The sequence below is a fragment of the Mercenaria mercenaria genome, chromosome 4, assembly GCF_021730395.1.
Source record: "Mercenaria mercenaria strain notata chromosome 4, MADL_Memer_1, whole genome shotgun sequence".
In the NCBI taxonomy this organism is placed as follows: Eukaryota; Metazoa; Mollusca; class Bivalvia; order Venerida; family Veneridae; genus Mercenaria; species Mercenaria mercenaria.
This window is the reverse complement of record NC_069364.1, coordinates 15692530-15710457: the sequence shown is the minus strand read 5'-3', so window position 1 is coordinate 15710457 and position 17928 is coordinate 15692530. Positions and strand designations below refer to the sequence as shown.

Genomic DNA, 17928 nt, shown 5'->3' with positions numbered 1-17928 from the left:
CAGTTTATACAGAAACGTATTCAGTAGAGGTCATATTTTAATGCACGAGGGAAAAATGGGTGGGGAAAAAATTTTTGACAATACTGCGAAAAAGAATCGGTGACCCTGATTTTTTTTTTGTCATTTTCAGTAAAAAAATTTATAAAATTATATTAGTTTTTTTTTTTAAAAAAAAATTGTGGGACCAGTTTTTGCACATACATAGTCATTCCCCAGAAAACGAATTTCTGAAATGTTTTGGCATGATTTTTTCGTAAAGTAAGCATTCCTTCGGGAAAATAGTGGGAGTATTATTTTAAAATTACACACCGTTAGGTTTTGACTGGGATATTATATAAAACGGAAAAAACAAATTTTTTTAATAAAAAGAACGCCCCAAAAATAATTTTTAAACACCCTGAAAACGGCAAAAGTACAAATTTCCCACTGGCTAAAACAGAAATTTCGACGTCATTTGCGTTAAAAAAATGTGCTTTTGACCTTTTAATAAAGTACATAGGGAAGACAATTTTGTGTTATTTCGTATGTTATCAAGGTGCAACTTTTTTTTGAAAATCCCGCTCATTAACCCTTTTTTCCCTTAAACAAGATTTTTCATGTACACACAAAGTGTAAAAATAAACGGATTGGATGATAATCCAAGTGACTTATTTATGGTTTATTTACATGTTTTATCATGTTTGAGTGCTTGTAAGCAGTTTTTTAAGAAGCAGCGGGGAAAATTTTTATTTCTGGCAATTTTCCAATGGTATTTATAAGCGTCAGGGGGGGTAATGATTTTCTTTTTTGCTGCAATGGAATAATTCTCTTGATTTTGGATATAATGTTAAACTTTTTTTTCGGACAAGTACCAAGTTTCAAGTTTCAAAATTTTCATGCAAATTTTATTTTAAAGTAAAGCTTTTGAGGTGTGACATTTTCAAACACAATAAAAGGCATATTTATTTTGGGCTTATGTCTTACTGTAAGCGCCTCAAAACAGTACCGGGGGCAACCCCCACCATATTGGGACAACCCCGGGCCATGTTTTTGGACGACTGGGTATTAGTCTTTTCCTGACTGCTTATCGAATACGGTAATATGTTGTATCTAACGCGTGGAAGAGTTACTCGGGTATAAGTTTTCTTTATACTTTTATTTTTTTTCTTTCAGGTATTTCTATCATAGCTAATTCCTGATATCCGGCATGTCCGGCAAGGTAGAATGTCAACAAAAAATTGATTTAGGAAACATACGTTCTTCTGTATTGAGATCACTTAATTTAGCTATCTTTATAGTACTTGTTAATGCACTAGACATATACTGTCAGATGCAGAAAGGGTTGTCAAACATTGTAGAGAAAGTTTTGTTGTGATATATATTTTCAAAATGCTTTTTCGGATGTAGATATTCGGATAATCATAATTTTTTAATCAAACCCTTTTGAAAAATGAAAAACTGTACATTTTTTTTTTATGCCCCCCTGAAAAAGCGTTTGGGTTTTTGCTTTGCCATCCATCACACAGTCATGTGTCTGTTAATAGGCAAATGGTTTTTTACCCAAACATTACCACTTGCCTTGGCCTTGACACGTACAGAACATTCAAACTTGGTAGCATTTTTTTTTGGACTTAGAAGTAGTGACGACAATTTTTTAGGGGGTCGTAGGTCAAAGGTAAAAGGGCTTTTGGGGCCAGAACTTGAAAAAGGATTCTAGCCAATAGCTTGAGCTGCTGACAGCAAGTGGTTTTGCCTTTGCGACCAGTGATAGTCTGCACTGTCCGCTATTCAGTTGGTAAATTTTCATTGAACATCCCTTTGAATAATATTGGTTTTCTGGGGTAATTTGTAAGGACCGCCATTTCAGAAAATTTTGGGTTAAAGGTTAAAAACTTTGAATTTAGGCATTTGCACTTCTTATTGTTGGAAAGTGTACACTACCTAAAGTAGACAAGAGGGCAAAAATGGCCTGGTGCTCACCTGGGGAACACACTGTAAAGTGTAAAAATGTTTTCCCAGTGACCCCCGGGTTTTTTCACGACTGACCAGTTTAAACTCATCGAGTTTTCAAAGGGGATAAACATTTGACCAAATTTCATAAGATTGATGCAAAAAGTGGCCCCTAGAATGTAAACAAAATTTTTTTTTCAATTTGGCTTAGAGACCAGTTTTTGCTCCCAAAATGACCCCATTTTACCGTTGAGATACAGGAGACAAATATTTGACCAATTTTCATTAAAATTGGGCCAAAAAAGTGGCCTTGAGGGTAAACAATTTTTTTTTTGGGCCCTAGTGAATAGTTTTTTAACCCACAGACCCCGTTGAATCTCCCAAGATTTTATGGAGACAAACATTTTACCCAAATTTTATGGATTTAAACAATAATGTGGCCCCTAGAATGTAAACAAGCTTTTTCTTTGATTTGACAGAGTGATCTAGTTTTTGACCCCTGATGACCTATGTTCAAAGTTGACCTAGATTTTGATCAAGACAAACAGACTATTCAAATTCCACAAATATCCATTGAAAAATGCAGCCCCTATTGCATACACAAGGTTTTTCTTTGATTTGACCAGGTGACCTAGTTTTTGACCCCAGATTACCCACATTTGAACTTGACCTAGATTTCATCAAGACAAACATTCTGATTAAATTCCACGAATATTCAGTGATAAATGCAGCCCCTGTTGCATACACAAGGTTTTTCTTTGATTCAACCAGTTGACCTAGTTTTTGACCCCAGATGACCCATATTCAACTTGACCTAGATTTCATCAAGACAAATGTTCTGATCAAACTTCTTTGATTTGACCAGGTGACCTAGTTTTTGACCCCAGATGACACATATTTGAACTTGACCTAGATTTCATCAAGACAAACATTCTAATAAAAAATTTTGAAGATCCAGTGTAAAATGCAGCCCCTATTGCATACACAAGGTTTTTCTTTGATTTTTTGATCAGGTGACCTAGTTTTTGACCCCATATGACCCAGATTCTAACTTGACCTAGAGGTCATCAAGACAAACATTCTGACTAATTCTCATGAGTTTTATACTTAAACAGTGGACTCTAGAGCGTTATTAAGATTTTCCTTTGATCTGGCCTACTGACCTAGTTTTTGACCCCACATGACCCAGTTTCAAACTTGACCTAGAAACCATCAAGACAAACATTCTGAACAAGTTTCATAAAGATCTGGTCAAAACTGTGGTCTCTAAAGTGTTATCAAAGGCAAATATTGATGCAGGATGGACTACGCATGATGCCGTACAATGACTGGTCACAATAGCTCACCTTGAGCAGCTTTTGTTGTGCTCAGGTGAGCTAAAAATAGAAATTGAAAATTTCTGCTGTTCCCTTCTATGTGTAGGTAGGGCTTTTTTGAAGCATACTCCAACTATGACAGAGTACAGTTTTAAGTTGCACCTGCTTGTCCACTTTAGAAAAGGATAGATAAAATTTAACTACTGGTATTTCAATGAAGCCATGATACAACATTTATCAGAACTTCTTTCTTTCTGTTTACATGTTAGAAGAGCATCAAATATGCTTAGAATCACTCGCCAGGTGCTAACATATGCCAAAACTGCAAGAGTGCCACCTGCACTAAAGTATTTGACAGCAGTGGGTCTCACATCCAGACTTGTACTAACACAGGTAATTGTTTATCACACTGCCATCACTCTTCAACTGCTGAGTGACTTACGATCTTTCTATAAGGAAGTTTTTTTTTGAGGAGGTGATTTTAATGACAGATGTACTTTTTATTGTCAGATGTCAATACTGCCACTGGTATCTTTATATTTAAAGGTTTATCCTTCCCCTATTCAATTGACCAACTTAGATAGTGTCTAAACACTGCAGAAATGTGAATTAGCACATGAAACTAAGAAAACTTATGTTTTCATTAAACAAGTTACAAATAGATTCTGCAAGAAATATTCCTGTCTTCAGAATTAAGTTATTTTTTTAAAAATTTGATGCTATTGATAATAGCCCTTCCATTTATGTATTATTGAAGAGGCCTAAAATGGTAATTTTTAGCTACTGAGGTAAATTTTGTGTAATTGTTCTAACTTCAGTCGCTTAGGAGACAATGAATTTTAAAAATACGGGATAGATTTATTCCGCCCGGATTCACTTGTATTTGTTTATATTTCAGTCATATTGTGATGCAGCTGCCAGTGATGAGGTATCCAAAGCCAAGCAGGCCAAGAAAACTGCAGAACCAACAATTTTTTCCAAGATCATTGACAAGTCTATACCTGCAGATATAATCTATGACGACGACCAGGTATTATAAAATAAAAAAAAAGAATCGGACAGTTTTGTGGAGAAACAGTGACAAAATCTTACATGCTTTACAAAGTGTAGAACAAGATTCAGTAATAATTTCGAGGGTTGAATGTGAAAGAAATCTTATTGCCTCTTTATCTATATGCACTGAGACCTCGATCGCATTCAGCTTATGATTATTGCATTTATTCTTTTGTTTCTTTCTGTTTGAAATAACAGCCTTTTTTACTGGCGTGTTTTTAGCTCACCTGTCACAAAGTGACAAGGTGAGCTTTTGTGATCGCGCGGTGTCCGTCGTCCGTCCGTGCGTGCGTGCGTCCATCCGTAAACTTTCGCTTGTGACCACTCTAGAGGTCACATTTTTCATGGGATCTTTATGAAAGTTGGTCAGAATGTTCATCTTGATGATATCTAGGTCAAGTTCGAAACTTGGTCACGTGCAATCAAAAACTAGGTCTAAAAATAGAAAAACCTTGTGACCTCTCTAGAGGCCATATATTTCACAAGATCTTCATGAAAATTGGTCAGAATGTTCACCTTGATAATATCTAGGTCAAGTTCGAAACTGGGTCACGTGCCGTCAAAAACTAGGTCAGTAGGTCTAAAAATAGAAAAACCCTGTGACCTCTCTAGAGGCCATATATTTCACAAGATCTTCATGAAAATTGGTCAGAACGTTCACCTTGATGATATCTAGGTCAAGTTCGAAACTGGGTCATGTGCCATCAAAAACTAGGTCAGTAGGTCAAATAATAGAAAAACCTTGTGACCTCTCTAAAGGCAATTTTTTCATGGGATCTGTATGAAAGTTGGTCTGAATGTTCATCTTGATGATATCTAGGTCAAGTTCGAAACTGGGTCACATGCGGTCAAAAACTAGGTCAGTAGGGTCTAAATATAGAAAACCTTGTGGAATCTCTAGAGGCCATATATTTCATGAGATCTTCATGAAAATTGGTCAGAATGTTCACCTTGATGATATCTAGGTCAGTTTCGAAACTGGGTCACGTGCCTTCAAAAACTAGGTCACTATGTCAAATAATAGAAAAACCTTGTGACCTCTTTAGAGGCCATATTTTTCATGGGATTTGTATGAAAGTTGGTCTGAATGTTCATCTTGATGATATCTAGGTCAAGTTCGAAAGTGGGTCAAGTGCCATCAAAAACTAGGTCAGTAGGTCAAATAATAGAAAAACCTTGTGACCTCTTTAAAGGCCATATTTTTCATGGGATCTGTATGAAAATTGGTCTGAATGTTCATCTTGATGATATCTAGGTCAAGTTCGAAACTGGGTCATGTGCGGTCAAAAACTAGGTCAGTAGGTCTAAAAATAGAAAAACCTTATGACCTCTCTAGAGGCCATACTTTTGAATGGATCTCCATAGAAATTTGTCAGAATGTTCACCTTGATGATATCTAGGTCAAGTTTGAAACTGGGTCACGTGCCTTAAAAAACTAAATCAGTAGGTCAAATAATAAAAAAACCTTGTGACCTCTCTAGAGGCCATATTTTTCATGAGATCTTCATCAGAATTAGTGAGAATGTTCACCTTGATGATATCTAGATAAAGTTCAAAACAGGGTCATGTACCTTCGAAAACTAGGTCAATATATCAAATAATAGAAAAACCTTGTGACCTCTCTAGAGACCATATTTTTCAATGGATCTTCATGAAAATTGGTCAGAATTTTTATCTTGATAATATCTAGGTCAAGTTCAAAACTGGGTCACATGAGCTCAAAAACTAGGTCACTATGTCAAATAATAGAAAAAACGACGTCATTCTCAAAACTGGGTCATGTGGGAAGAGGTGAGCGATTCAGGACCATCATGGTCCTCTTGTTTTAATTCTTATAATAAATATAGTAAATAACATTCCCACTTGAAACAGTGGTGGAGAGTGATCAAATTAGTGTATGGTCTTTGGTCGAGTCAGCTAGTAAACCAATTTTCTATTATGCACCTTACCCCTTTTCAGAGAAGATGGAGCATATTGTTTTGTTCCTTGTTGGTCACTAGGTGTGTCAGTAGGTCCATCAGTCAGTAGATACTTTGTTTTTCCATCAACAACTAGAGAACGCAGTTGTTATATTCATAGGTTGGTTGCCTGTGGTCAGTGTTTTTTGCGTCAGTCAGTCAAAGTCTAAGTCACAGTGAAGACTGAAAATTAAACACCCAGTTACCTCCTACAGGCTATCATGGGGAAGGTTTGCATGTGTGTTTGGCAAACAATTCTTTTTCACAATCTGTTGGTCAATTCATTTTTTTTTGCACATTGAAATTGAATGGACTGGCTTCTTTGAAACTGACAATGAAATTACAGTATTTTCTGCAAGTGGTACAACAAATATTCTTAAAATTCACTTTCTTGGATATTTCATGGTAGGATTGATAAGTTTATTTCATTTACTGCTAAATTAAAAGAGATTGAAATATCTTTAATCAATTGAGACATTTGAGCCACACCATGAGAAAACAAACATAGTGCATTTGCGACTAGCATTGATCCAGACAAGCCTGCGCATCCGCGCAGTCTGGTCAGGTTCCATGCTGTTCACTAACGGTTTCTCTAATTGCAATAGGCTTTGAAAGCGAACAACATGGATCCTGACCAGACTGTGCGAATGCGCAGGCTAGTCTGGATCCATGCTGGTCGCAAATGCACTATGTTGGTTTTCTCATAGTGTGACTCATTAAATTTTGTGACCATGTTGTTTATGGTTTATGAAGTGACTGACACTGGTATATTTTACAATGCCTCTGTTTCAGTGTCTAGCATTTAATGATGTATCACCTCAAGCCCCAGTACATTTTCTTGTGATTCCGAAAAAACCTATAGCCCAGATCAGTGATGCTGAAAAAGGGGACCAGATGGTTTGTTTCGTATATTTCTTTTAAGCATTTCCTGCTGAATAAAATGGTAGATTACAGTGTAGTTATTTGAATCACTTAACTTTTGATAAATGTTTGAATGTGAAGTCAAGTTATTTAAAGAAACATGTAACATCTAGGCATATTTGATTTGAATTGTACCTGGTTAAATACATGCTCAGTCAGATGGAAAAGATTGTTTAAATTATTTTTATGCCCCCGAAGGGAGGCATATAGTTTTTGAACCGTCTGTCCGTCTGTCGGTCTGTCAGTCTGTCGGTCTGTCCGCAATTTTCGTGTCCGGTCCATATCTTTGTCATCGATGGATGGATTTTCAAATAACTTGGCATGAATGTGTACCACAGTATGACGACGTGTCGCGCACAAGACCCAGGTCCGTAGCTCAAAGGTCAAGGTCACACTTAGACATTAAAGGATAGTGCATTGATGGGCGTGTCCGGTCCATATCTTTGTCATCGATGGATGGATTTTCAAATAACTTGGCATGAATGTGTACCACAGTAAGACGACGTGTCGCGCGCAAGACCCAGGTCCGTAGCTCAAAGGTCAAGGTCACACTTAGACATTAAAGGATAGTGCATTGATGGGCGTGTCCGGTCCATATCTTTGTCATCGATGGATGGATTTTCAAATAACTTGGCATGAATGTGTACCACAGTAAGACGACGTGTCGCGCGCAAGACCCAGGTCCATAGCTCAAAGGTCAAGGTCACACTTAGACGTTAAAGGTCATTTTCATGATAGTGCATTGATGGGCGTGTCCGGTCCATATCTTTGTCATTCATGCATGGATTTTAAAATAACTACGCATGAATGTGTGACACAGTAAGACGACGTGTCGCGCGCAAGACTCAGCTCCGTAGGTCAAAGGTCCTAAACTCTAACCTCGGCCATAACTATTCATTCAAAGTGCCATCGGGGGCATGTGTCATCCTATGGAGACAGCTCTTGTTTATTTGATTATTATAAAATATTGTGCTGGAAGACTGTTAGATTTGGACTATTTTCAATTTAGATGAAAACAGATTTAAAACATGAAAATAACATGAAATATTAAGAGAAAAAGTGTCCTGATTTTATAAGCTCATGTCTGATTTTGATCATTGCAGTTACTTGGACATCTATTACTTGTTGCAAAGCAGGTTGCAGAACAGAGAAATCTAGAGAATGGATACAGAATAGGTATAGTATTTAACCTTTACCCTGCTAAATTTCTTAAATGGACTAGTCTATCATTCAGTTTGGGCAGTACTATTTATTATTATGTCTCCCCCAGGAGCCATATTGTTTTTGCCCTGTCCGTCCGTCCTTCCGTCCGTCCGTACGTCACACTTCATTTCCGAGCAATAACTGGAGAACCATTTGACCTAGAACCTTCAAACTTCATAGGGTTGTAGGGCTGCTGGAGTAGACGACCCCTATTGTTTTTGGGGTCACTCCATCAAAGGTCAAGGTCACAGGGGCCTGAACATTGAAAACCATTTCCGATCAATAACTAGAGAACCACTTGACCCAGAATGTTGAAACTTCATAGGATGATTGGTCATGAAGAGTAGATGACCCCTATAGATTTTGGGGTCACTCCGTCAAAGGTCAAGGTCACATGGGCCTGAACATTGAAAACCATTTCCGATCAATAACTAGAGAACCACTTGACCCAGAATGTTGAAACTTCATAGGATGATTGGTCATGAAGAGTAGATGGCCCCTATTGATTTTGGGGTCACTCCGTCAAAGGTCAAGGTCACAGGGGCCTGAACATTGAAAACCACTTCCAATCAATAACTAGAGAACCACCTGACCCAGAATGTTGAAACATGATAGGATGATTGGTCATAAAGAGTAGATGACCCTTATTGATTATGGGATCACTCTGTCAAAGGTCAAGGTCACAGGGGCCTGAACATTGAAAACCATTTCTGATCAATAACTAGAGAACCACTTGACCCAGAATGTTGAAACTTCATAGGATGATTGTACATGCAAAGTAGATGACCCTTAACGATTTTGGGGTCACTCCATTAAAGGTCAAGGTCACAGGGGCCCCGAACATTGAAAACCATTTCCGGTCAGTAACTTGAGAACCACTTGACCCAGGATGTTGAAACTTAATAGGATGATTGGTCATAAAGAGTAGATGACCCCTAACGATTTTGGGGTCACTCTGTGAAAGGTCAAGGTCACAGGGGCCCGCACATTGAAAACCATTTCCGGTCAGTAACTTGAGAACCATTTGACCCAGAATGATGAAACTTCGTAGGATGATTGGTCATGCAGAGTAGATGAACCCTAACGATTTTAGGGTCACTCTGTGAAAGGTCAAGGCCACAGGGGCCTGAACATGGAAAACCATTTCCAATCAATAACTTGAGAACCTCTCGACCCAGAATGTTGAAACTTCATAGGATGATTGTTCATGCAGAGTAAATGACCCTTATTGTTTTTGGGGTCACTCCGTTAAAGGTCAAGGTCACAGGGGCCTGAACATTGATAACCAGTTCCGATCAATAACTTGAGAACCACTTGACCCAGAATGTTGAAACTTCATAGGATGATTGAACATGCAGAGTAGATGACCCCTATTGATTTTGGGGTCAGTCTATTAAAGGCCAAGGTCACAGTGGCCTGTTCATGTAGAATCATTTTTTGGAAATAACTTGAGAACCACTTGACCTACAATGTTGAAACTTAACAGGATGATTGGACATGCAGAGTACATGACCCCTATTTATTTTGAGGTCACTTGATCAAAGGTCAGGGTCACAGGAGCCTGAACAGTGACTTGAGAACCACTAGGCCACGAGTGTTGAAATTTAGCGGGATGACTGGACATGCCAAGTATATGATCCCTATTGCAGCCAACATTCAGTGTCTCTTTGACTTTCGCTCCTGACCCCTATTGACTTCTTGCCTATAGGACTTTGCATTGGGGGAGACATGTGCTTTTTTACAAAAGCATTTTCTAGTTCAAAGGGGTATTCACTGAAACTTTACTGACTGAAAATCGAACAGTGCAGACCAAGATCAGCCTGCATGGCTGATCTTGGCCTGCACTGGTTGCAGAGGCTGCTCACTTGCCGCCAGCAGGCTAAAGTTAAAAAACTAGGTCGCACAGAGTAAAGATAAGCTATGTCGCAGTTTTTTTGAGAGAGAAGCATTTTGGATGTCCTCGTAAAAATTATAGAAAATAAAAGTCATAAATTTAAATACAAAAGACAATCGGAATTCTAAATGGGAAAATAGCACATCGAGATACAAAGTAAATTGATGCCAAAGTGATAATTCAATTTAGCATGGGCTCAAATGTCTCAAACCCACCATATTTTATTCACAAAAACAACTGCATAAAGCATCACTTTTTATCAAGCTTATTGTACAGAATAAGTATTTCAGACATTGACAAATTAGTATCGATCGGTGTCGGTAGTCATGCATCTGGTGGTCTGTTATGCATTTTCTGATCTGCTCAGTCTTAATTCTTTTAGATGAAAATACTAATTTTTTTCTCTTTCAGTAATAAATAATGGTCCAGATGGCAGCCAGTCTGTCTATCACCTTCATATACATGTACTAGGCGGAAGACAGATGGGATGGCCACCAGGGTAGAAGAATTGCATGCAGCAATTTAAAATTCAAATATCAAGTTTCAATGGAGACATTTTATATTTATCTTAATTGTGGGTATTTCCTTTGAACTTTCAATGAAAAACATGTATATAGAAGTTAATTGATTTTAATCATTAATTTTAATATGCAAGAAATTTATTTCTTAAATGTAACTACACAAATGCAAGGCAATAAGTTTTATATTTATCTTATTGCAGGGAATATTTCCTTTGAACTTTCAGTGAAATATATGTACATGTATAATTATAGGAGTTAATTAATTTTAATAATTTACTTTAATATGCAAGAAATTTATTTCTTAAATGTTACTACACAAATGCAAGTGGATATGTTTTATATTTATCTTACTGCTTCGAAGATTTCCATGTACAGTAAAATACCTACCACACCAAGGTGCAACAGAATATGTCAGATGCTCGAGTTATCGAGGGTTCCGTGCCATACAAACTTAGAAAATACAAAGAATGCAGCATGGGACCTTATAAATTTCTCAAGGAAGTCCGGATGCTTGATCAGTGGTTGCTCGAGCGAACTGTGTTTGCTGTATATAGAAGTTAATCAATTCTAATAATTGACTTATACTTAAGTGATTTGTCTCTACAACTTAATTGGGAAACTTTTTTTAACTTCAGAGTTTGGAAAACATGTTGCTTTTAAAGTGGTGAAAATAGTAAAAGGATATAGTCAATTTTTGGTAGTGATAAGATTCATATATATATATATATATATTTATGTTTACAATAAATAGGAATTACCACTGAAATTTTTATGTTGGGTATGATTATAGATTTGGTGCTACAAAAATGTAGCACTGTCACATATTTATACGATATAGATGGGATGATTATAGTTTTATATGTATTTTGATGCAATAAATTGTTACCATGCTAGACATTTGCCAATTTTTATCTTTCTCTTAAGTCCCACTTAATCTACAGGTGTAGAAAAAAAAACTGTTTGCAGATCAAATTGCCCTTTCACATTTTTTGAAGTCGATAGAGTTGTACGTTACAAAAGCGACGAAGCTGAAGTTATTTTAAGAGTAATCCCAACAGGTTAACACCGTCCCATCTGCTAGCATTTTACGGTATTCACCTTGTCGCTTTTTAGCTCACCTGTCACAAAGTGACAAGGTGAGCTTTTGTGACCGCGCGGCGTCCGTCGTCCGTTGTCCGTCCGTGCGTGCGTCCGTGCGTGCGTCCGTAAACTTTTGCTTGTGACCACTCTAGAGGTCACATTTTTCATGGGATCTTTATGAAAATTGGTCAGAATGTTCACCTTGATGATATCTAGGTCAAGTTCGAAACTGGGTCACGTGCCATCAAAAACTAGGTCAGTAGGTCTAAAAATAGAAAAACCTTGTGACCTCTCTAGAGGCCATATATTTCACAAGATCTTCATGAAAATTGGTCAGAATGTTCACCTTGATGATATCTAGGTCAAGTTCGAAACTGGGTCACGTGGGGTCAAAAACTAGGTCAGTAGGTCTAAAAATAGAAAAACCTTGTGACCTCTCTAGAGGCCATATTTTTCATGAGATCTTCATGAATATTGGTCAGAATGTTCACCTTAATGATATCTAGGTCAAGTTCGAAACTGGTCACGTGGGGTCAAAAACTAGGTCAGTTGGTCTAAAAATAGAAAAACCTTGTGACCTCTCTAGAGGCGATATTTTCCATGAGATCTTCATGAATATTGGTCAGAATGTTCACCTTGATGATATCTAGGTCAAGTTCGAACCTGGGTCACGTGGGGTCAAAAACTAGGTCATTAGGTCTAAAAATAGAAAAACCTTGTGACCTCTCTAGAGGCCATATTTTTCAATGGATCTTCATGAAAATTGGTCAGAATGTTCAGCTTGATGATATCTAGGTCAAGTTCGAAACTGGGTCACGTGGGGGTAAAAACTAGGTCAGTAGATCTTAAAATAGAAAAACCTTGTGACCTCTCTAGAGGCCATATTTTTCATGAGATCTTCATGAATATTGGTCAGAATGTTCACCTTGATGATATCTAGGTCAAGTTCGATACTGGGTCATGTGGGATCAAAAACTAGGTCAGTAGGTCTAAAAATAGAAAAACCTTGTGACCTCTCTAGAGGCCATATTTCTCAATGGATCTTCATGAAAATTAGTCAGAATGTTCACCTTGATGATATGTAGGTCAAGTTTGAAACTGGGTCACGTGCGGTCAAAAACTAGGTCAGTAGGTCTAAAAATAGAAAAACCTTGTGACCTCTCTAGAGGCCATATTTTTCAATGGATCTTCATGAAAATTGGTCAGAATGTTTGCCTTGATGATATCTAGATCAAGTTCGAAACTGGGTCACGTGGGGTTAAAAACTAGGTCAGTAGATCTAAAAATAGAAAAACCTTGTGACCTCTCTAGAGGCCATATTTTTCATGAGATCTTCATGAATATTGGTCAGAAGGTTCATCTTGATGATATCTAGGTCAGGTTCGAAACTGGGTCACGTGGGGTCAAAACCTAGGTCAGTAGGTCTAAAAATAGAAAAACCTTGTGACCTCTCTAGAGGCCATATTTTTCATGAGATCTTCATGAAAATTGGTGAGACTGTTCAGCTTGATGATATCTAGGTCAGGTTCGTAACTGGGTCATGTGCCATCAAAAACTAGGTCAGTAGGTCGAAAAATAGAAAAACCTTGTGACCTTTCTAGAGGCCATATTTTTCATGAGATCTGTATGAAAATTGGTGAGAATGTTCACCTTGATGATATCTAGGTCAAGTTTAAAAGTGGGTCACGTGCCTTCAAAAACTAGGTCATTAGGTCAAATAATAGAAAAACCTTGTGACCTCTCTAGAGGCCATATTTTTCAATGGATCTTCATGAAAATTGGTCAGAATTTTTTATCTTGATGATATCTAGGTCACATGTGCTGAAAAACTAGGTCACTTTGTCAAATAATAGAAATAACGACGTCATACTCAGTTCAACACTGGGTCATGTGGGGATAGGTGAGCGATTCAGGACCATCATGGTCCTCTTGTTTATCTATGACACACATGTACACAAAGCGTGCACTCTGACTCGACATGTCTAAAAATAGGTCCAGTATCCCCGTCCTTGTATACCTTGTAACGTTATCTATTGAAAAAGAGGTACAATAATGTGAATATATCATATCCGGGATATGTTGTTTAAAAAGTAAAATACTCGTATTTCAATTACATCCAAATGGGAACAGCGTTTTTAGTTTGTTTTGACAATTATTATCGAAGAGGGAAAAATATTTGTGTCTATAGTAATTTCCATCCATGGCTTAGTTATACAGAACTAGTTTTTGTTGTGTAATAATAATTAGTAAGTGACCTTATAACGGAGATTTAATGTAAAGCAATCATTGAGCTACACAACACTTGTAATTGTCATATCCATAAAAATCTGATTCTGAAGAATGCATCATAAAATCTTGGATATCGCTTTATGTCAATGCTTTGGTCCGATTACCGTATCAACCTTTCCGGCACACACTATTAAACCTATTTTAGTCAGTATATTGTATCTTCCGAAGAGGTTGATAGATTTATTGTAACAAGAGGACCATGATGGTCCTGAATCGCTCACCTCTTCCCACATGACCCAGTTTTGAGTATGACTTCGTTTTTTCTATTATTTGACGTAGTGACCTAGTTTTTGAGCTCATGTGACCCAGTTTTGAACCTGACCTAGATATTATCAAGATAAAAATTCTGACCAATTTTAATGAAGATCCATTGAAAAATATGGTCTCTAGAGAGGTCACAAGGTTTTTCTATTTTTGACCTATTGACCTAGTTTTCGAAGGTATGTGACCCTGTTTTGAACTTTACCTAGATATCATCAAGTTGAACATTCTCACTAATTTTCATGAAGATCTCATGAAAAATATGGCCTCTACAGAGGTCGAAAGATTTTAATAATTTTTGACCTACTGACCTAGTTTTTGACCGCAGTTGACCCAGTTTCAAACTTGACCTAGATATCATCAAGATGAACATTCAGACCAACTTTCATACAGATCCCATGAAAAGTATGGCCTCTAGAAAGATCACAAGGTTTTTTTTTATTATTTGACCTACTGACCTAGTTTTTTAAGGCACATGACCCAGTTTCAATCCTGACCTAGATATCATCAAGGTGAACATTCTGACCAATTTTCACGAAGATCCATTCAAGGGTATGGCCTCTAGAGAGGTCACAAGGTTTTTCTATTTCAAGACCTACTGACCTAGTTTTTGATCGCAGTTGACCCAGTTTCAAACGTGACCTATATATCATCATGATAAACATTCAGACCAACTTTCATACAGATCCCATGAAAAATATGGCCTCTAGAGAGGTCACAACATTTTTTCATTATATGACCTACTGACCAACTTTTGATGGCACGTGACCCACTTTCAAACCTGACCTAGATATCATCAAGATGAACATTCTGACCAATTTTTATGGAGATCCATTCACAAATATGGCCTCTAGAGAGGTCACAAGGTTTTTCTATTTTTAGACCTACTGACCTAGTTTTTGATCGCACATGACCCTGTTTCAAACTTGACCTAGATATCATCATGATGAACATTCAGACCAACTTTCATACAGATCCCATGAAAAATACGGCCTCTAGAGAGGTCACAAGGTTTTCCTATTATTTGACCTACTGACCTAGTTTTTGATGGCACATGACCCACTTTCAAACTTGACCTAGATATCATCAAGGTGTACATTCTGACCAATTTTCATGAAGGTCTCATGAAATATATGGCCTCTAGAGAGGTCACAAGGTTTTTCTATTTTTATACCTACTGACCTAGTTTTTGACCGCACGTGACCCAGTTTCAAAGTTGACCTAGATATCATCAAGATGAACATTCATACCAACTTTCATACAGATCCCATGAAAAATATGGTCTTTAAAGAGGTCACAAGATTTTTCTAATATTTGACCTACTGACCTAGTTTTTTAAGGCATGTGACCCAGTTTCAATCCTGACCTTGATATCATCAAGGTGAACATTCCGACCAATTTTCATGAAGATCCATTCAAGGGTATGGCCTCTAGAGAGGTCACAAGGTTTTTCTATTTCAAGACCTACTGACCTAGTTTTTGATCGCAGTTGACCCAGTTTCAAACTTGACCTATATATCATCATGATAAACATTTAGACCAAGTTTCATACAGATCCCATGAAAAATATGGCCTCTAGAGAGGTCACAACATTTTTTCATTATTTGACCTACTGACCAACTTTTTGATGGCACGTGACCCACTTTCAAACTTGACCTAGATATCATCAAGATGAACATTCTGACCAATTTTTATGGAAATCCATTCACAAGTATGGCCTCTAGAGAGGTCACAAGGTTTTTCTATTTTTAAACCTACTGACCTAGTTTTTGATCGCACATGACCCTGTTTCGAACTTGACCTAGATATCATCAAGATGAACATTCAGACCAACTTTCATACAGATCCCATGAAAAATATGGCCTCCAGAGAGGTCACAAGGTTTTCCTATTATTTGACCTACTGACCTAGTTTTTGATGGCACATGACCCACTTTCAAACTTGACCTAGATATCATCAAGGTCTACATTCTGACCAATTTTCATGAAGGTCTCATGAAATATATGGCCTCTAGAGAGGTCACAAGGTTTTTCTATTTTTATACCTACTGACCTAGCTTTTGACCGCACGTGACCCAGTTTCAAACTTGACCTAGATATCATCAAGATGAACATTCATACCAACTTTCATACAGATCCAATGAAAAATATGGCCTTTAGAGAGGTCACAAGATTTTTCTATTACTTGACCTACTGACCTAGTTTTTGATGGCACGTGACCCAGTTTCGAACTTGACCTAGATATCATCAAGGTGAACGTTCTGACCAATTTTCATGAAGATCTTATGAAATATATGGCCTGTAGAGAGGTCACAAGGTTTTTCTATTTTTAGACCAACTGACCTAGTTTTTGATGGCACGTGACTAAGTTTCGAACTTGACCTAGATATCATCAAGATGAACATTCTGACCAATTTTCATAAAGATCCCACAAAAAATGTGACCTCTAGAGTGGTCACAAGCAAAAGTTTATGGACGGACGAACGGACGGACGAACGGACGACGGACACTGCGTGATCACAAAAGCTCACCTTGTCACTATGTGACAGGTGAGCTAAAAATGTTCCATAATTTAACTATCACAAATAAAAGTCCATTATATTTTTTTAGTTCAGGCCTAGTTTTTGTTTCTTGTTTTGTGTGTGTGTGTGTGTGGGAGGGGGGGGGACTTCAGTCTGATCCTTTATATGTATGTGTGAATTTATCTATTTATTTGAAGGGTTTAAACCCCGTCGTTAAAAGTTATTTACAGACAGGCAGTTGATAAGCCTTGTCTTCGTTCTTGGGAAGAACCATTTCTACTCACATACTCCGTAAGAAATTACCGACTTTTTCAACTGAAGAGATTCAATCAGTGTTAGGTTACAGCGACCATGAGTCAGTCGCGTTACATGAGATACATTATCTGAAATTTAGGCAGGACAATGCCTATAATGTATTAGAGGGTTCCGTTTTTATTTTCACATCCACGCGGCCTAAATGTACATTTTGTAGTCAGTGACATAACTTATGTCCCTGATGTAGTGTGCATTCATTTAAGATTTAAATGACGATTATTATATCTATTACTTTTTGGTTAATTAACAGTAAATCAACCTTTTATCTTGTAAAATTCTTGGTCATGCAGCCAACGTAAACAAGTTCATTCAGTGTATGCATTAAATTAATCTTACCTTGTATCGGAAAAAAGTTTACTGAAAGGGCAGAGTTTCCTGTGTAGACGAGGTCCAAAAATAGCTTCAGCATAGCCATTCTATAGATTTAAAAAGAAGGCGAAAGGGCAATTTGATCTGCAAACAGTCTGGGTACAACTGATTTGCCGGCTTGATACTTGGCTTCTGCAAATCAAAGGATTCAGCTTACCAGGGCTTATACCAACAGCTGTTAGGGGCAAGTGGTCCAAATTTAACGACCTTACCCACTTTACTACATGTTATTTGAATGTCATTAATAAAACATGATTGTCAGTTCATCTTTTCCAGATTTAGATCTTCATCAATTTTT

General features: G+C 37.4%; 1 protein-coding gene across 2 annotated transcripts; it reads left to right on the top strand.

The window, feature by feature from the left end:
* The first annotated feature begins 1162 nt into the window (after window positions 1–1162).
* LOC123551065 (uncharacterized HIT-like protein Synpcc7942_1390) lies at window positions 1163–11690 on the top strand. 2 transcript variants are annotated; one of them, XM_045339725.2, is made up of 6 exons: window positions 1163–1198; window positions 3515–3638; window positions 4144–4275; window positions 7049–7153; window positions 8281–8353; window positions 10686–11690. In XM_045339725.2, exons 2-6 carry the CDS (start codon window positions 3528–3530, stop codon window positions 10775–10777), a joined length of 513 nt encoding a protein of 170 aa, XP_045195660.2. In that variant the 5' UTR covers window positions 1163–1198; window positions 3515–3527; the 3' UTR covers window positions 10778–11690. The 2 variants fall into 2 exon arrangements, with proteins under 2 accessions (XP_045195660.2, XP_045195661.2); XM_045339726.2 differs by lacking the exon at window positions 1163–1198 and adding an exon at window positions 1222–1243.
* The last annotated feature ends 6238 nt before the right edge of the window (window positions 11691–17928 follow it).